General features: G+C 44.0%; 1 protein-coding gene across 3 annotated transcripts in view; it reads left to right on the forward strand.

Annotated features, from left to right (window-relative positions):
• LOC114782350 (CASK interacting protein 2) overlaps window positions 1-21488 on the forward strand; it is a 59329-nt gene that overhangs the window by 22343 nt on the left and 15498 nt on the right. For all 3 annotated transcript variants that reach the window (XM_028968256.1, XM_028968254.1, XM_028968255.1), the window contains 7 exons: window positions 4707-4804; window positions 4888-5033; window positions 6383-6478; window positions 11800-11912; window positions 15987-16095; window positions 16555-16663; window positions 19852-19946. In XM_028968256.1, the coding sequence (XP_028824089.1) occupies window positions 4707-4804; window positions 4888-5033; window positions 6383-6478; window positions 11800-11912; window positions 15987-16095; window positions 16555-16663; window positions 19852-19946 (766 nt within the window). The remainder of the gene's footprint in view (window positions 1-4706; window positions 4805-4887; window positions 5034-6382; window positions 6479-11799; window positions 11913-15986; window positions 16096-16554; window positions 16664-19851; window positions 19947-21488) is intronic.

Consider the following 21488-nt stretch of genomic DNA (forward strand, 5'->3'; position numbering starts at 1 on the left):
GCTGGATGCCGTCTGCAATCTCTGCTGGTTACCATCATTGCAAAGAAAAGAAAAAAACGTTTATTCTGCAACCACAGGAATTCTGGGAATGTTGGGAAAAACAGAACTTTGCTGGATGCTGCACATGAACATTAACCAATAGAGGAAGACATTGGCCTGAGGGTGATGTACCCTCAATGAAACTTTACTGAACTTTACTCATCTACTTTAAAAGAAGGTAAAAGATCAAAATAAATATATAGTACACAGCATCACAGAAAGATTGTTGTCCTATCAATAATTAGGAAGACGAAAGCTGTCTTGTTAAAGCGCCCGGCTCAGCATTAGCATGTGCTAATTTGCGCTTTCATGTGCGGGCTGGGCAAAGATGTGTACGGCCTCCTCTGGGACTGAGAACTGAGGAAGAGGAAAACTGATCCATAATTCATCTACAGCTTCCGGCACTGTTTGCTCTGCCACCCTTCTTTCATTTTTCTTTCTTTCCTCTCTTTCTTGAACATTGGGTTCAGCGGGAGAATATATGTGTTCCGCGGGTTCCATTTTCTTCAGGGTCTATATTTTGTTAACCTTTCTGTTGCGTCACAAAGGTTAACAGGTTTAAATATTGTCGTGATTGTCTGAGTTTCATGTCACAACCTCTTTTTGGATTTTTCGATGCACAAAATTGCACGTATGGCCAAAGCAGTGCGTTTCGCTTTATTGCCATTCGCTACTGATGCGACTGCTTTTTTCTTTATTTGATGTTCGCATTGCTGGATATGAACAGTCAGGTTGCACGCAAGTATCGGTCCATACAGCGTGTGCTCTTCAATAGCGAGCTTTGCCTTCTCATCTCATGCAATGTAGTTGTACAGCTTGAGCTGGGTGTTTGCTAAATAGTTCTCTGGGCAGAAAAGAGAAGATTCCACTTTTCTATCAGGCTAAAACTGATAAACAGGAGTGTGTGTGTGTGTGTGTGTGTGTGGGCCATGAGGCTAAGATGATCCCCACTGCATGTGTGAACATGCCATGAGCCAATGTTGTGGAATGAGGGTCAATCCTATGTTTGTGTTGTAAGAGTCTCTATGGTATCTTTTGGGCACTAGTGCAGAGCAACCACAATTAGTCTTTCAGTAAGAAAAAAAAAAAAAACTGGGCCTTGGTCTGAATAAGTCAGTGGGTTTGTAACATTGTATAATTTTCTTCTTGGTTCGTTTCCAAGAAAATGCGTTGCTTCAAATCACATGAAGCTGATTGGTCACATGTATCACTGTGTAACAAAAAAAGTACAGGAAGCAGATCTGCTGGTGTGAACTGTTGTGTTTGCGTGAAATTGGAGGGACATGATGAAAGTGAATTTATGTGGGTTGTCTGTTGCCCTGGCAATTTTGTGTTATATTACATATATTTACCACAAAAACATACAGTACAGGCAAAAATTTGGACACACCTTCTCATTCAATGTGTTTTCTTTATTTTCATGAACATTTACATTGGTAGATTCTCACTGAAGGCATCAAAACTATGAATGAACACATGTGGAGTTATGTACTTAACAAGAAGTGGAGACCTGGCCTCCACAGTCACCGGACCTGAACCCAATCGACATGGTTTGGGGTGAGCTGGACCGCAGAGTGACGGCAAAGGGGCCAAAAAGTGCTAAACACCTCTGGGAACTCCTTCAAAACTGTTGGAAAACCATTTCAGGTGACGACCTCTTGAAGCTCATCGTGAGAATGCCAAGAGTGTGCAAAGCAGTAACATGTTTTCAGTTATTTCATCTTTTTTGTTACGTATATAACTCCACATGAGTTCATTCATAGTTTTGATGCCTTCAGTGAGAATCTACCAATGTAATTGGTCATGAAAATAAAGAAAAGACATTGAATGAGAAGGTGTGTCCAAACTTTAGGCCTGTACTGTACATTTTGAAAAACATGCAATAGCATTTGATCCTGTTTTGGTTTGGTACACATTCTCACTAGAGGGACAGCACCAGAGTTTTAGATTTGACAAACAAGCTTTTTGCTTGGAGTGTAATTATTTCTGTCGCCTTGGACACACCTTAAAATAATGTTTAAAAAACAATAGCTCTCTTTCACATTACTTTCTGATCAAGTATGATCAAAAACCCTCACATGCACGAACAACATTAGTGACCAACTTTCTTTCTTGTTTTATCCTTTTACTTATATTAATCCTTATACTTATATTAGGCAAAAGTTGCCTAAAAGATTTCTGACATCCACTTACATTAAATCCAAGAGTCTTCCAAAACTGCTGGATGATAACATAGTAGACACACATCCATTTTTTTTATGGAAAACAAGACCACCTAGATTTTAAAATAGAGACACTTGAATTTTTGGCAGATTGCGTGTGTGGTCCAAAGGAAATGTCTTTTATTTTTTAATTGTGAAAGATACACCATGGAAAGGGTGGGTTGCTATGAGACCAAGTTAGACAAATGAGCCTAAAACAATTATCTCATAAGATCAAAGTGTTACTCCGGCCCCACAAAACTGTCTAGCACAGAGATCCTCTCTATTCTTCTCCGTTTGAGAATCACTGCTTTACTTATCAAATCATCACAGACGATTGCTATCGAGCATGAGAAACTCAAGCGAAATCCCTAAGTAATTACTGCCTGGCTGAAAACTGATACAGCCTATTCAGCTGATAAGGTGTGTTGTGTCTCGGGCGTTGTCTATTTGCTAAAATGCTTTGCAGCGCTACTGCACGTCTTACACTGCCTTTTATTTAATAAATAATAATTTTAAAAAAAGTTTAAGTTTTACTTTCCCAAATTATTTTCTTTCTTCATTTAAACAGGATTCCCGGATCATCTTTTTAACTTTTTTGCTTTAGGGTGAAGTCAGATGTTTGGTCCTACAATTAAATGGAGGGGAAAGCGTTTGGTTGCTGTGCACCAGCTTGTACATTGTAAAAGTTTAGCAGGGTAACAGTGTTTACATTAAACAGTATGCCGCTGTGAAACATATTGTAAATCTAGATAAATATTTATATATTCAAAGTGCACGGGGGAAAAACTCCAAGCAAGGTTGTCACAGCACAGGGCATGTTTTATGTTATGTTGAGTTGCATATTGCATGAAAAGCATTTGTGATATTGCAGTCAGAGGAATTGAATCGCTTCCTAGTTTAAAATAAGCTAGTTTAAAATAAATCCCAACATTGTGTGGCAACCAGGCCTTTTTGATCTATATTTACTGTCTGTTGTTTTTAGCCACTTGTTCATCTTGCCAGGTTTAATAATTATTCTTTTTTTATTGTACTATTTTTCTGAATCACAGAACTAAATGTACAGCAAAACGAAACTTTTTATTGTAATAACACCATAATACTATCAATTTATACAAACTAACTTTATTTTGTATAATTTCATAATTTACATTTTTTGTGGTGTTCCCTTTACTTAATGGTCATTTGACTAAAAGGTCCCCTTTTGCTTTTATATAGGTCTTAGGTCCCCTAATTCTATATCTGAACGCTCTTTGAGCCAGTCCCTTAATGAGTTTTGCCCAGAAGGCACCGTTTCAGTGTTAGCTTTTAAATGCTTATGAGGAGGAGAGCAGCCTATAAAAGTTGAGGCATTCATGGAAATGATGTCATCAACACCATTCACCAACCACAGTGTTTACAACAGACAGGAAGATGTGTCTGTGTTTTTCCAGAAAAACAAAAAAAAAATTTCACATTCAGTTACTGAACAACTGCAATGCTTCCCATGTTAGGAAGCCACGACAGTCGTGGAGATAATGATGATTTGTCAGAAAAAGCATGAGAAACGGGAGGTTTCTCCTCAATACGTTTCCCCTCATGACGATATAAGGGGACATATTCCATATCTGACCAACTGAGCTGGCCAAAGCTCTCTTTACACCATTTATAGTCACTGCAGGATCATAGACAGGCTAGGGGAACTCATATTAATGTTAAATAGTATCACAAATGAATACATTTATCAGATGCCCTTATCCAGAGCAACTTACAAATCAGTAGTTACAGGGACAGTCCCCCTGGAGCAACGTAGCAGCTCTGGATTTGCTCAGGGACACAATGGTAGTAAGTGGGATTTGAACCTGGTCTTCAGGTTCATAAGCGAGTGTGTTACCCTCTAGGCCACTACCATCCAAAGTGAAATTTTCATGATAGGGGATCATGAATTATTCTACACCCTGGAATGTCTATAAAACATTACCATAGTCTGTTCATCATGTCATGCCAGGGTTGAAGAACCAGGCACAATTGCATAACATCTTGTGAGTATATTAATTAATTAATCAAATGGGCTTGATGGCCAAAATAAAAACACGTACAAATAACTCAGGTGAAGTCTCAGCTATATGGGAATACAGCACAACAGGTAACATCGCATTTGAGCGACAAGGAAGTGAGGAAGCATGGGAGCTTAAGCATAAATACAGACATAATTAAGGATAAATACAAACACATGAAGATGATTAGGGCAACAGAACAAAACAGAGATGTGGCGCCACCTGGTGGGTTAGGTTACATCTCAGCACCTACACTTACCCCAAGTGCTCCATAACTAGTTTAAAAGCTAGTGGTTCATAAGCATTTCACATGAATATCTGGTATTTTGTTTAGATTTTATGAGCTTATACTAATGTAGTACAATATCATCACCAAAAGTGTCTATGTTCTCAGTCATCTTTAAGGTCAGACCCCTTTTATTCCTTGCAGGTTTTCTGCTCTGCACCATGCAGCTCTTAGTGGCACCAGTGAACTGCTGGCTCTGCTGTTGGAGGCTCAGTCCATGGTGGACATCAAGGATAGCAATGGTGAGATATAAAATAAGACATTGCAATGACATTTTTTGTTTATGTTTTGTGTGAGCGTCTGTACTGTATGCATATTGATGCAGGGATGCGTCCTCTCCACTACGCTGCCTGGCAGGGAAAAAAAGATTCAGTGAAGTTGCTCTTGCGTGCCGGCGCCTCTGTGAATGCAGCGTCTCATGATGGACAAATCCCCCTTCACCTGTCTGCTCAGTATGGACACTACGAAGTGGTGAGTAACCTTGGAGCAGCTGAACTGTGGGCTCAGGTCTTTCAAAGAGATGAGCTTACCTCAAATTTGTATGACTGGGTTCTTTAAACCGACAGTGATTCAAGATTCAAAATTTCTATAGTTGATTACAAGATTTCAGTGCTCATGAGCTCTGTGGCAAATCATAGTCATTCATGATTAAACTGAAAAAGACAAAACATGGGATTTGGATTGAAGATCCAAAAATGATATGCCAATGTGAGCTCTGCTTGCAACAGAGCAGCTTGTCCCATCATACCCCAGATTAAATGGGGCTAGATTCCACCAATTCACTACATATAAAATATAATGGTAAAATAAGCCATAAGGGTGTAGGGAAGCTTAATGAAGAATAGGAGGGGAGGAAAAAAGGATATGTTTGGGATGTGATACCAGTTTTCTGATACTGATTACTGATACTTAACTGTCACAATAAGAGTGAAAATTTACATGTTTAGTACTTTGTTTTAATCTACTATTGTTTTACCAATATCTGAACACCCATCTGAGACATGGTTATTAAAAGGTTCCAAAAACAACAATCTAAATCTACTAAAATCTTTGGAGCATTTACAGAATTCCAAATCTTTTGTTTAAAGTGCTTTTTTGTCTATTACTTTAGTCACCCGTTCGTTTGACTTGTGCAGTTCCAATCTAATTTATGTTTTTTTGCTGGTTATGATGGATGATATTGCAGGCTTAACCATTCTACATTTTAGAATAAAAGATAGAGGAACCAACCCCCTTTCTGATGCTATAACACAAGGAAACAGTATTAAATACAGTAACCTGGGGGCAGACATTTTACATTTGGTTAGTTCAATAATTTAATTTTTGTTAGAAATATTGGAAACCATCCATCCCATCTAAAGTAGCAAGCATTTTTCATAATAATTTTCAGTTTGCTTTTTGTGTGTGAGAAAAAGAGTCCTTCTGGTGACCTTTACCTTTTTTAGATGAATGACGGCATCATGAAAATATCTTGTGTTTTTACCTTCTGGTGAAAAGAGGATGAGAATTAAACCAAAAGCTGCAAGCTGAGCCCGGTGATGTTTTGCTCAAGGCGAGGTAGCATGCAGGTAGCGTTACTGTGAACAGGAGTGCTTTTTGTCCCAGCAGGCCTTTCTGTCTGCCCAACAATGACCAAGATATGGGTTAGTGTGTCTGGCCTTTTTGTCACCGACAGACAGGTCACTGGATACGTAATGTCACATATCTACTGAGAATGTCTCTGAAGGAACAGCACGCACATTCTGTGATGTTTCATTATGGGAACTCAATACAACACACTCTCTGTTCTCGAACCGTGTGTGCTGCATTTTTGTGTGTAGTCAGAGATGCTTCTTCAGCACCAGTCCAACCCCTGCACTGTCAACAAAGCAAAAAAGACTCCACTGGACCTGGCCTGTGAATTTGGGAGGTTTAAGGTGAGTGTGTTTTTATATTTATATATAATGTATTAATATGAATAAATAAATACATATACATTAAGTATATAAATTAAAACCTACTAAAGAGCCCAACTGAAAGGTTTTGGACCTTGTTAATAAGCATCACATACTGAAAAAAAAGCAATTGTGCAATTCAGTATGCAATTGTGTATGAGAATAACAGGCTTATTAAGACAAAGTATGAAATGAAACAAGCAATACATACCAATCAGCCATACTATACTGTCACGACTACGGACTTACGGGGGAAGGAAGCGCAGAGGTCTGACATGCTGGGAAGGGGGTTTTATTAATACAAACAATAAAGAAATACAAATAAACAGCGGCGCGGTGGCCGAAAACGATTTAACTTAAATAACGAACTGAAACTAACCCGTAGGCGTGTGGCGATTGCCAGAACTCAAAACACTCAAAACAAAACCAGGTCAAGTTCGTGCAGAGTCCACGAAAATGCCAGCGACCCCGAACGGGCGGAAACTTCCGGCATTTATGGGGCGTCAGAATTGGATTCCGGTGTGGAGCCCAGCTGCAGGCAATCCTGACAGAGCCCCCCCTCCAAGGGCTACGTCCTCGGAGCCCCAACAGTACCATCAGTGGAGGCGGCGGGGCGGACGGCGGCAACCACAGGGCTCCTGCCCTGCTGTATCCTCCCCTTGGAGGACCGGGTCCCTCGGGCTGGCTCCCCGGCGTGGTCAGGCGTGGCGGCCCCGGTCCCTCGGGCTGGCTCCCCGGCGTGGTCAGGCGTGGCGGCCCCGGTCCCTCGGGCTGGCTCCCCGGCGTGGTCAGGCGTGGCGGCCCCGGTCCCTCGGGCTGGCTCCCCGGCGTGGTCAGGCGTGGCGGCCCCGGTCCCTCGGGCTGGCTCCCCGGCGTGGTCAGGCGTGGCGGCCCCGGTCCCTCGGGCTGGCTCCCCGGCGTGGTCAGGCGTGGCGGCCCCGGACCCTCGGCCTGGCTCCCCGGCGTGGTCCCGCTTGGCGGCCCCGGACCCTCGGCCTGGCTCCCCGGCGTGGTCCCGCTTGGCGGCCCCGGACCCTCGGCCTGGCTCCCCGGCGTGGTCCCGCTTGGCGGCCCCGGACCCTCGGCCTGGCTCCCCGGCGTGGTCCCGCATGGCGGCCCCGGACCCTCGGCCTGGCTCCCCGGCGTGGTCCCGCATGACGGCCCCAGACTCCCGTACCTGCACACAATAATCAGGGCCGATCCATCTGGGTACGTGTGGGCCCTGTCTCCACATGTCCCCTCTGACACATCTTGTGTCACCCCCTGCACCGCGCAGGGAGATTGTCCCAGAGCCTCCGGCGACTGTTCCAGGCACCCCAGGCTGGTGCCTTCTGGGACTATGCAGCCCCTCTCGCTGCCCGGCCCTGGTGCCAAGGGGGGGGCATTGCCAGACCATCCGGCTAGCCCCTTCTGCGTCCGTTGGGACAAGCAGGCCCTCTTCCTGCCTGTCCCAGCTGGGTCCTCATGCCTACCCGGGGGCTCTATGGCGCTCCACCCCTCTGGAGGCAGACGCAGGCCCATGCCTGGCCCGCCCTCCTCACTGGCTACCGGAGGACCCAGCTCCATCGCTTCCCCACCTCCCCTCCCCTCAGGAGGAGTCCCCAACCCGAACTGCACCCCCCCAAAAAATTCTTTGGGGGAGCACCCCCCCCGGCTGGACTTAGGGGTACCTTGGGGCTTGTCCACCTCGCCTTGGACCAGCACATTCGGGTCAGGAACCTCCTCCCTGGGGTTCGGCTCCGCGGCTGGGTCGCCATCTGGTGGACACAAAGAGGGGAAGTGGGGGCGACATACGGACACATATGCCACACAGACACACACAGACAGAGACAGACAGAAGAGAGGGTCGTCTGGCTCCCTCTCTGGGCTCTCCGGGACCTCCTCAGGGGGCACAGCCAGGATCTCGGGAGGAGCGACCTTCTCGTCGCCCACCAGTGCTGGGTCTTCTTGCCCCGGATCCTGACTGGCACTGGATGTGGTGGAGGGGCAGAGTTCGATCCCTGGCTCAGGCCGATCAAACTCCGCCCTCAGTCTCTGTTGGAAGTCCCGAAAACTCCTGCCTGTCTCTCCCTGCTGCCAGAGGGTTGTGCTCCAGCCCCATGCTGATCCAGTCAGACACGTGAGGATGGTAGTGATCTCGTCTGTGTCTGCTGCCCCACTGAAGGGTCCCGGGACAATTGGGCGGTCCCACACTGGGCTGGGCACGTCGCTGGAGATGGTGGTAGGTGTGTGGTGTGGAGGGGGGTGGACGTCTTCTCCAGCAGGTGTGGACGCTGGTGCTGCGCTGCCATTTTGCTGGGGAACGTCCGGGCAGAGGGAAGGCGGGTCGGCGACTGGAGCAGGAATGGAGGATTCCCTGCGAGGCAGTCCCGGCAGCGCAGTTGCTGGCTGGCGACCTCCCGTCGCCCTCTTCCACCAGCTTTCCTCACACTGCTGGGAGGGACGTGGGTCTCCACGGACCTCGTGACGCTCCTGGATGGGCGCGATGGGCGGAGCCATCCCGGCACCGACTGCCCAAACGGCGTCATCCTGGTCGTCGTCCGTGTCAACCTCGTACCCCCGGAAGTCACATGGGTCATCACGGACGCCGCGATGATCTCGGACGCGCACGCTGGGCGGAGCCATCCCGGCACCGACCGCCCACCGAAAATCCACGTCATCATCGCTTTCGTCATCCGTGTCCTCCCACCGGTGACTCCGAGGGTCGTCCACCCTGCGGACATCCTGGACCCATGGCGCGATAAGCTCCCATGGGCAGTACTCTGGCCATTCGGGCTGGAGGCTGCCCACCTCCTCGCTGGAGGAACGCCGCCGTTGTTGTTGTTGCCGCTTCTCACCCCCCTGGAAGTGACGTGGGTCCCCACGGACCTTGTGACGATCGCAGACTGGCGCGATGGGCGGAGCCCAACTCTCGTCTCCCGTGCTCTCATCGTCGTCCGTGTCGTCCCAGTCCACGGGGAGCCTGGCCAGCAGAGCGCAGAGTTCTTGGCTCGACATGGCGAAGATCGTGGGGGTCGCATCTTCTGCGCTCGCTGCCCAAGTCACTTCCTCGCTGCTGCCGACGCCAACGTCCTCGCTCCGCCCACTCACCCGCTGACGTTGTCGCTTCCGGGTTTCGCGGAGTTTCCCGGGGGTGACGTCATCACGCGGCGCCGCGTACCACGGCTTCTTGGGGAGAAAACGCTCCACCAGAACGGGCGGCGCGTCTCTCCCCTGGCGTTCGCGTTCGCCGCGCCGCGCTGCGTCCTTCGCGGCGTTTCTTCTCCTCTGCTTTCCACCTCTGCGCTTTTGGGTGGGTCGCTGGCATTCTGTCACGACTACGGACTTACGGGGGAAGGAAGCGCAGAGGTCTGACATGCTGGGAAGGGGGTTTTATTATAACAAACAATAACGAAATACAAATAAACAATGGCGCGGTGGCCGAAAACAATTTAACTTAAATTACGAACATAAACTAACCCGTAGGCGTGTGGCGATTGCCAGAACTCAAAACACTCAAAACAAAACCAGGTCAAGTTCGTGCAGAGTCCACGAAAATGCCAGCGACCCCGAACGGGCGGAAACTTCCGGCATTTATGGGGCGTCAGAATTGGATTCCGGTGTGGAGCCCAGCTGCAGGCAATCCTGACATATACACACCATATTAGGCTACACTATGGCCTAATATTGAGTCCCCACTCCCTTTTTTGTCACCAAAACAGCTCTGATTTATTGATGTAAAAGAAAACATGCTTCATGAGAAAATACCTTCTTCCATTGTTCTGTAGTGGAATTCTGATGCTCAAGTGGCCAATGCCCGAGCTTTTGACCTTGGACACCCTGGTGTGATATACTATGTGTTTGGAGATCTTTGTCAGAACCAGCATTAACTTTTTTTCTGAAATTTGAGCTACATAGGCTCTTCATGCACTCCCCACTCCTTGGCTGCCCATTTAGTCTTTAACTACAGACTATAATATAGCATTATATCTGCATTTCATTTGAATCAATTTGCAATTTAAATTATATAAGGTGGTCTCAATGATATGGCTGACTGATGTAGCTTGTCCACAGGTGAAAGAAATAGCACAGGCTTCAGACAAAGCCCAAGCAATCATCCAATTACAGTTTTTATAACTAAAACTGAATTTCTGTTCTTGGTGCTGTAGAAAAGGGTCCTGAAAAGAGAGAAAAATCCAAATTGGATTCAAAATCCACTCACCAGTGTTTAGTCACAACATAGATTGCTACTCAGTGCTGTATTCAGAATGGTTTGTAGTTTATAGGAAATATGTTTTGGCTTAAGAGAGATTAAAGGGGGCAGTGTGTTGGGGTGTCACGTCCGTGACAGTAAGTAGTGGTGCAAAATGAACAGTACTTTAATTCAGCAGACAAAAATAAAATACATGGAAGCAGAAGTCGGTGCATTAAGCCACTGCCTGACTCCTTACATTAATTTTATCAGTACTGTGTGTGTTGATATTGAAGGAAAAAAATGGATTTTGTAGTTGGTCCTACAATTATTTGTAGGGCCAGGGGTCGGTGAGGAAAGAAGCAGGAAGCAGGACAACAGGGTAACCAATGGATTCGTTCTAAAACAAAACAAACCAAAACCTGGCACAAGGGCCTACAAAAGGAACTGATGCAAAAACAACACAGGTTTAGCATCAAACCACATTAATTCAGCCGTCTATTTCTGCCGTCTGCCATAACTTCACTTTTAAAAGAACCCGGATCACTGGCTCCTAATCAGAGGCAGCTGTGCATGATCAGGGCCCTATTGTCATTCGACAGGTACCTGTCATGATTGGGTGCCACTGGGTGTGCCCAACTGCTTCTGAGTGACCTAATGATAGGGTCCTGATCACTCCCAGCTGTCACAGATTTGGCATGAGTGATCAGGGCTTCTTATAGGTGTGCTTGCAGGACACACAATAATGTTTAATGTTGGACCATTCTGTTTGAAGGTTAATGATGGCCAGTCACATGCTGCCAGTGCTTTATGTTTCTTGTTTGTCTATTTTGGTCATTGTACCTGCTTTTCTGTTGCTATATTATCGGCTATATTATTGCCTATATGTGGGTCATTTTAACATGAAGAAAGTGACTCACATTGCTGATTAAATAAGATTTATTGCGACTCTATTGTATTTCATCAATTTTGCACTAGTTAAATTCTGACATGGAAAGGGAGACAACAGTTATAGATTTGTAGAAGGTGGTGCTAGAAAGAAGCCCTGATACACAGGACCCTGTTTTGTGTGAAAAGAGAAGCATCCAGGATCTGGGTTTAAAATCGTCCTCTCTCCTCCTCTGTTTGCTAGGTGACTCAGCTGTTGTTGAACAGTAATATGGTGGGGGTTCTGCTTGAGGGAGAGGGTAAAGAGACCACGCCTCTTCACCTGGCTGCCCGCAATGGACACAAAGACATCATCAGGTCAGCTTTTTCTTCTCAATTTGACAGAAACATCCCACATTGTGTAGAATTTTGAGCAGCAATGCATTCATGAAATAAACTGAAATCACCACAGCCTGGTTCTGTGTCAGGGCAATTTTTCCTTTCGCTTTATGTATATTTTCATATAAAGGATACTTATGATACAGTACATATAGAAAGTATTCAGATTCCCTTAAATATGACTCCTTTAAATTGGCAAGATGGCCACTGACAGCCGCTCAGTCATTGATTGGAATCAGTCAACTTGACTTGGCTCCTTATTCACCTCCAACCAGTAAGACTTATTCTGATCATCTCCTTTTCTCTCTACTCCCTCACATCCTGCTCCATCCCCAATTCAACCTAAAATGCGAACGACAACATCCATTTGGTGTTGCGTCTCACGCCGGCTCTCGTTCGGTAACTGCCTCCTTGAGTCCCACCACACCAGGGTTTCTCATTTCTTCCAACATGTGCTCACGTTCTGGTCCCTTGCTGGGACCGTGACACACTCGTTGTTTTGTTGCAGCTTTTTTCTAAAATCGTGAAAATTTTTAGTTTTGCTTTGTTAATAAATCTGCTAAAAATATCAGCTATTCAGTTTTTTCCTGTCAATATGGGGTGCTGTGTGTACATTAATTAGAAAAAAACTAAATTGAGGAAATTAACTAAAATAATTTTAGCAAATGGCTGCAATTTAACAAAGAGTGAAAAATTTAAGGGGGGTCTGAATACTTTCCGTACCCACTCTATTATATCCCCAAATTAGTTAATTTTTTGTTAATTAGTAATTCTTGTAGAATTGACTCTTTCTAGTTATTGTTATGATTTTGTTTCTGTATTGACCTGAGATGCACACTGCTGTGCAGTACTGCTGCTTGTCTGCACCTTTATAAGAAGGCAGTGTTGAGTTTTGTGTTGACATACTAAAAGAGTGAGACCAGATTGAATTTCTTTGCCTGCTCAGCTGTTCGGTCAGCTTTCCTCATATACACAACCAATGAGAATGGGCAGAAAGTGGTCATACAGCCACTGTAATCAGCTTATTTTTATTTACTGCATTATAAATAATGCATTATTATTGTTTGCTTTTAATTTTGGCACTAAATCGAATGAGGTAAAAAACAAATGTTTGTAAAAAAAAATCTGGTTCACAAGACATTTGGTCATGACTGCGGTAAGGCGCATATGCATGATATAGTGAAAGCTTAATAATAAACAGTTAACAAACAAGAACAAAACAGGCACAATGGCCAAAACACAAATCAAAGTATTCCTCAGGTGAGTATGAATGTAGCAGAAACAGAGAATACGTGCACCATGGATAATAGACAAGCGACAAGTATGTTCAGAGATTTGTGCCAGTAGAAACTGAAATTGAATTGAATATATTTGAATCTGACTTGCACAAATTTAAATTGAATTGTACAAACTGTTATAAGCATGGAATTGAGCAGTGTTGGAAGTCTAAGTCTAAGCTTGATTGCTTTTTCTCAAGGACCCGGATTGTGCATTGTAAAAAAATGACATTGAAATGTGAGAACTGAATTTAAAGCGAATTTGAGCTACATTTTTTTTTGGGATGTAATGCAGTTTAAATTTCCTTGGAATTCGGATGCAATTTAATACATTCAGACTTAGTTTTTACAATTCAATTTCAGTTTGTGCAATTCAGATTTTAATATATTCAGTACAATTTCAGTTTCTACTGGCACAAATCTCTGCCCATCAACAAGGGACTGAAAGAGCGTGGGAGGAGCGTGGGAGTTTGAATAATGATAGTAATTATGAAAGTAGATCTGGAAAGTATTAATTAACACTAAAACAATAGCACTACCAGAGTTACACGTATCAAATCTGAAGAAAAACATAGCAAGAGAAATGACATAAGAGATATTTTAGAGATATGACAGAGGTATAGAAACCTTGCCAACCCCCACCCCACAAAAAAAATGGAATGTCAGATTAATTGATCCTGCAACAACCAATAGCTTCTATTTAACACAAAAATAATGTAATAAAAAGGTCAAGTGGAAAAAAAAACATGCCTTGAACTTCAGCAGGACTCAAATTTTGCTAGCGCTGTGAGCTTCAATTTATATTCATTGTCCTCAGAGCGGAGCTGACACAAGTAGGCTAACGGAAACCGCAAACTTCAAAGCGCTCGGTTCCAACTACACCCTGGGTGAGGTTCTACTCTCAGATGTTCTCAACTCAGGTACCTGCTGGAAGGTACAGCTTTGACAGTTACAGCATAATCTGAAAAAGGTGTTTGCCGTGTTGAGGACCAAAAAGATTCGGAAGCATTTTTTTTTTCTGCCCTGCTAAGCATTGGGGGGAAAAAGTTTCTCTCTCTGGTGAAAGGACTCCTGTTCCCTGCTGTTCTTTTCGAGATGGCAGATAAAATGAAGCCTCTACAGAGAGGAAGTCACTGTTTTTTTACTGTCAAAATCTGACGCAGTATTTTTGGAGGACAACAGAAAAAAACTGTAAAATTCAGTGTGGGGATTATTCCTCAGACGATAAATCTGTTATACAGCCCCCAAATCTAGAACAGCAATAAAGTTTTTTTTTTCTTCTTGTTGAAATTGTAACCATGAAGTGACAGAAGCATGTTCAAAGGGCTCACTGTTTTTTGACAAAGCTTTCAGTGCGTTTGTCGGCGAGCTAAAGTCTTCACAGGACCAGACGGCACCTACAGAGCAGCTATGTAGGTATCCATGGCCTACATTTACAGCCTCTGCAGATGCTGTGCTGGTCCCAGTACATGAATCTTTATGCAATTAACTTATATAAATTCAAAGGCAGGGTCTGTGCCTCCAGAAAAGTCTTTGAACTAAAATTCCAAATTCATTCAAATGTGACAAATCTTTAACATTTGAAGGAGGCTGGATAACAATTTTGAACATGATGGTGTTTTATTGAAGATTCATTCTCAGATCTCTCCTAGAAGTTCTAGAAGTCTCCTGCATATTGACCGCAGCAGTCTTGTGCAGTTAAAACTTACATATTTTTTTGTAAATTCTGAACTGATCAAATCAATTGATGAATGTGAAGATTAATATGAACATGATTGGCATTCACTTATGCCAGTAATGCAGCAATGACACCAATCATGACTGCTGTTAGAGGTACAGAGATATCTGGCAAACATAGCCAGTTTGCTGCATCATTAATTTTTAGTTTTATGAACAAGCATGTGTAGACACAGGCAAAAAGAATAATAGGATGGTTATAAATTAATTCAATAAAAGGAATATTTATTTAGTTCATTTTTATTTGAATACAGCTTTTTTCAGTGCCTCCCTAAGTGAAACTACCTTGATTAGCAATCACATATTGGCATTAGCAATTGGATATGCAGGAAGACATTTTTGACAAAAACAGAATATAATTATATTTAATTGCAACAATAAAAGTAATTTAACTACTTGATTAGCTTTCAAAAGTTTTGGCCTTTTGTGGAAAGTGGACGGGAAGAACCCCATTGCCTGGGATTGATCATGTAATGTAATCCCACTGCATAGCCAATGTGGTGACACTTGCATGCAAGAAGTGTTCAGGTGTCTTGTTCATGTAAGGCACACTTATCCAGTCAAATCAGCAAGTTAAAGTACAGAAGTAAGCAAATTTAGGAGTGCAGATGGCCTTTTTTGCCTCTACATTTAACAGCAGAATACACATACACACAGAAATATCATCGACAGTGGGATTTTTGGATTAAGATGCATGACTTTGCAGGTTGTTGTGGACCTCTCAGATTCAACCCATTTTATTTTTCATATCTGCCCTGCCAATAGTGATCAAAGTTTAAAATTGATCTAGTAATATTTTCTAACATCAGACCTTCCTGATGTTATGTTGCAATTCGGACATTCCACATTCTTGTGAGTGACACCTCAAATCTATCCTTGATTCCATGTTACATAATACAATTTTGTGTTATCCTCTTCCCACACTTCTGAAAACCTGGGAATAACATTTTGTTTTGAAGCATTAATGGATTGCATAATCAGACTAAAAACTCTGCTTGGAACCTTCTGGGGTTCTGGGTTTGTCTGTCCCTGGTTCCAGGCTCTTGCTTCGAGCAGGTATCTACATCAACTCCAGCACCAAATCTGGCACTGCGCTGCACGATGCTGCCCTCTACGGGAAGACCGAGGTAGTTCGGCTGTTGCTGGAGGTGGGCGACTTATGTATTCGCAGAACCCTTCTGCTTCCCAATTACATAAAGCTCTGAGGAAAAAAAAGAGGCCACTCAACTGATGATTAGTTTATGTTGGTGTATGTACTTCAATAAACTACTGATAAATGTTATTAAAAAAACTTTCCTTGTTTGGTGAGATTTTGGTTAATCATCTGATCGGTCATCTAATCGGCAGCACATCATGTTGAAGGTGAATTTAACTAATAATGGTTATGGAAGGGCTGCCACAAGCAGTCTACTGATGCAGTAGACTGCTTTTTTCCAGAATTTATATATATATAATTAGGACTATAATTAGGGATTGTCAATTGTGATTCATTCTATTTTTTATATATCAAAACACTGTTGTGAATGTGCTATGGAGTCACTTGATAGACTTAATAGAGCCTGAAAATGTAAGAGTGTTATACGCTGGTGATATTTCTGTTATTGCAGGCTGGGATTGACGTTAACATCCGCAACACCTGCAACCACACAGCTTTGGACGTAGTAAACCAGTTCACCACGTCCCACGCCAGCAGGGACATCAAGCAGCTACTGCGAGGTGAGTCGCTAAAAAATCTTTTCTTTCTTTGAGATGAAAGGGAGAACAGTCAGGCATACGTTGACTCTGTAATTGTGTTTGTGCCTCAGTCCTCTTGTGGTAAAAAAAAAAAAAACTGTTGGAGAACAGAGTTTTGATTAGTGCCCTTTGAACTGCGATAGTGTGTTCTGCTTTAATCCACTGCCCGTCTGATCAGAACCAAAGCTGCTTTCCATGCTTTTCCTGCATTCTCTTCATTACAGGACATAGAGTGCATGATGCAGAGGACATCTATGAAGGCATATAATAAGTCCCCATAGTGGTAGATGGTGCTAAATATGATAATTTGTACCATAATTTGTATGTTCAGTGAGCAAAGGCCTCCTTAAATACTAGCAAGCTTCATGCAGTGGATGTTGTGACATTAATGTAGACTTTCATTAATGGCAGCGGCCACGGGGAAAACAAGCCGTACACACCGCACACCTCTTCCTAGCATCCTGCTCGCCAACGTCCAGTCAGAGAACAAGCTCGTTGACCTCAGGGCCAGGGTAAAGTTCCAGAGAGACATCCGGGTCTACAACCTCCTTTGCTTCACCGAGACATGGCTGACATTCCACAGAAAGCGGACACGGACACTGCCTTATGCGAGCTGCATGAGGCACTCACACAACACCAAACACAGCACCGGGACGCTGCGCTTATTGTGGCAGGGGATTTTAATAATGCCAGCCTCAAACGTGCAGCGCCAAACTTTCACCAGCACGTCACCTGCCCCACCAGGGGCGAAAGGACGCTGGACCACTGCAACACTACAATCAAGGACAGTTACAGGGCACAATCTTGTCCACCGTTTTGGTAAATCCGACCACGCCACCATCTTCTCAAACTCAAGCTCAAACAGGAAGTTCCGGTTCAGAGGGAGGTGGCACGCTGGACAGACCAATTGGTGGCCGCTCTCCAGGACGCACTGGATGATGCAGATTGGAACATGTTTCAGAACAGCTCTCAAAACATCAGCGAATATACGGAAGTGGTTGTGAGTTTCATTGGGAGAATCCTCTCGGGGAGAATACTCAGAACCTGCACAGACCAGCTACCATCTGTGTTTACAGAGATATTCAACCTCTCTCTATCTCAGTCGGTGATCCCCACATGCTTCAAGGAATCCATCATTGTTCCGGTCCCGAAGAAACCCCATCCTGCCTCCCTCAACGACTACCGCCCTGTAGCCTTAAGCTCAGTAAGATGAAGATCTTTGAACGGCTTGTCAGAGACTTCATCACTTCTTCATTACCGCACACACTCGACCCACTACAGTTTGCCTACCATCCCAATCGATGTATAGATAACGCCATCTGTCACCTCCTCCATACAGCACTCACCCTCCTGGACACTCAGAAGGGAAACTGTTAAAATGCTTTTCATTGACTATAGTTCAGCATTTAACACAATAATCCTTTCCACACTCACCACCAAGCTGGAGCACCTGGGACTCAGCTCATCTCTCTGTCAGTGGATCTCCAACTTCCTAACCTGGAGACCACAGGCAGTAAGGATGGGCGAACATGTCTCAGCCACCATCACTCTCAGCACTGGAGCCCCCAGGGCTGTGTTTTCAGCCCCCTGCTATACTCTCTGTACACCACTACTGTGCAACCACTACAAACTCTACCACCATCATCAAGTTTGCTGATGACACTGTTGTGGTGGGCCTGATCTCTGACAGCGATGAGACGGCCTACCTGGAGGAGATTGGAAATCTGGTGAACTGGTGCCAGAGGAACAATCTCCATCTGAATGTCAGCAAGACAAAGGAGTTGATAATGAACTTGTGAAAGTGAAGTGAAGTGATTGTCACACGTGATACACAGCAGCACAGCACACAGTGCACACAGTGAAATTTGTCCTCTGCATTTAACCCATCACCCTGAGTGAGCAGTGGGCAGCCATGACAAGCGCCCGGGGAGCAGTGTGTGGGGACGGTGCTTTGCTCAGTGGCACCTCAGTGGTACCTTGGCAGATCGGGATTCGAACCAGCAACCTTCTGATTACGGGGCCGCTTCCTTAACCACTAGGCCACCACTGCCCCAAGTACCAAGCAGGAGAGAAACTACCAGACCCCTGTCATCTACAGGAGCCCAGTGGAGAGAGTGGACAGCTTTCGTTACCTCTGTGTCTACATCACACAGGACCTGTCATTGTCCTGTCACATCAACACTGTGGTGAAAAAGGCCCGGCAGCGTCTCTACCACCTCAGACGCCTGAGAGACTTTAGACTGCTCTCCAAGTAACTTCTACTCCTGCACCATAGAGAGCAACCTGACGGGAAACATCTCAACCTGTTTGGGAACAGCACCATGCAGGACAGGCGAACCCTACAGAAGGTGGTTCGATCAGCTGAATGCACCATCCGTACCAAGCTCCCTGGCCTTCAATCAATCTACAGCAAGCGGTGCTGGACCAGGGCCAGGAAGATAGTGAAGGACCTCAGCCGACCCCAACAATGGACTCTTCTCTCTGCTGTGATCAGGGAAGCGCTTACGCTCCCTGAAGTTCAACACTGAGAGAATGAGGAGCTTCTTCCCACAGGATATTCGAGCTCTCAACAATCACAACACTTCATAGAACTCCAATACACTCCAGCACTTTCACTTCCACTTCCAACCACTCTGGACACGTTTGCACAAAATCTTTACTCTTTTTTTTTACTTTTTACTTTATACTGACTACACTCATTTGCACACCTTCACCCTACCTGTTACTATTTTTATGTTAAAGACATTAAAGTGTAAAATTTGGTTATGTTTGCAATATTTGCATATGGGTGCATTGTATACTTGTAACATTTGCAATACTGTGGTCAGTAGCAGTCGCTAAAGCATTTCACTGCATATCATACCATGTATGACTATGTATGTGACAAATAAAATTTGAATTGGAATTTGAAGATTGTGGAAGTCGATAGCAGCACAAACTCAAGCATGGCTAATATGAGTTCCATGGCTAACTATTTAACAAAACCTATTCTCAAAAAGCAATTTTTCCTATTAAATTTATCCACACAATTGTTTGTTCCCATCTCATTTATTTCGCACCTCCGATATATAGATTAGTGACTTGTGGCACTGAGCTCTTTTGTTGAAAAATGTGAAACATTTTAGTTTTATATTTGCTGCGGATCACAGAAACTGTTTGTGTTTGATCAGATGCCACAGCGGTGCTACAGGTCAGAGCACTGAGGGACTACTGGAACCTCCATGACCCCACGGCTCTCAACATCCGAGCAGGAGATGTCATCATGGTGAGTTTTTGGCCTGTTTCAGGCCTGTTTTCCATGTATTTTCATAACAGACACTAATTATTTCTATTCATTATATGATTACTATTTAATGTGTGGATTAAAATAGTAATTACATGAATATGAAGGAGATCTTAGTTTTAAATTGCTTTTCAGACACCTTTTATTACATTTTGATACAAATAATATGAATGTTCTAAATTGGCACTTCTATTAATTGACGGTCTCCTGTTGGCCATCAAAGTCACTTACTGCACTTTTGATCCACTTGCACAATCCCTTCTTTTCTTTTGAGCTTAATCCTGTATTGAATACAGAATATAGAATATTACTAGTATTATTACTAGAAACTAGGGCTGCACGATTTGGGGAAAAAGACATATTGCGATTATTGAGATCAATATTGCGATATGCGATTGCGATATGATAAAGGACACTTGCTTGTATATCAATGAAAAGTCGCATACTAATAGTGAAATGTTTAATTTCAGAGTGAAACATACAAACTACTTATAACAACCTGAAATGCCCAGTGCTTTCAAAATGCAATATTCTACAAAATTAAATAAATCACAAAAACGGGTAAGGCTAAACAACTGTTTTGATTATATTTGGCCATTATAAAATCCTGTATTATAGTTCTTACGTTTAACCAAAACGTTGTTTGGAGGCTGACTTGAACACATGAATGCATAGCTTCGCTAGCTTAGCCTAGCTTAGCCTAGCTTAGCTAAGGTTAAGACTTATAAAACGGGATTTTATAATGGCCAAATATAATCAAAACAATTGTCCAGCCTTACCTATGAAATGTAATCCCCCGGGATCTGGTTTGGACCGTACAGCGGTTTGTACAGCCCCAAGCAGCACAAGAGTGAGGCATTTTTATACACTTCTCTCCATAGACATGTATATGCTTCACGCCACAACAGAGCCTATCGCAATATGGCGGTGACGTTGACGTACGATGCAGCGCGTCATGCGGCGTCTAACCATATGTCTCCGAATCGAAAGTCATGTGACCAAACACGTCACATCCGACTGAAGTGAGACTTCAGTCAGCTCGCAAACTTTGAGGATGAGAGAATGGATCGGATATGTTGCCGATCCAATCCATGTACTAATCGTTTATTGTAGCTGGACATGGCCAGGAAGGAGAATACATTGTGAATCATCATAATAATTCTTATGTGGAGCACACAACAGGAGAAACATCACCAAACAACGACCCAATGGCGATGTTACGTGCCAGTCTAGGTGTACGGCTCATAACAAAAGAAGAGAAAAGCCAAAACCCAATTTAACAAGAGATTTATTAATGAAAAAGATACATAAATAAGTAATGCAAAACGAATGGCAACAATAAATGACAAACAAAACACAGACAAGCAGCCAGACACAACAAGTTGTGTCAGGGGAAGCGCTCAGGGGAAGCGCTAATAGGAAATGCTAGGTAGGTGGGTGGGGTGGATTTTGTGTCAAGCGCAGCCCCGAAAAAGGAAATCGAGGCTCCTTTATACTGGCTGTCCACAGCAGAAACAGATGGGC

The sequence above is a fragment of the Denticeps clupeoides genome, chromosome 2, assembly GCF_900700375.1.
Source record: "Denticeps clupeoides chromosome 2, fDenClu1.1, whole genome shotgun sequence".
Taxonomy (NCBI): domain Eukaryota; kingdom Metazoa; phylum Chordata; class Actinopteri; order Clupeiformes; family Denticipitidae; genus Denticeps; species Denticeps clupeoides.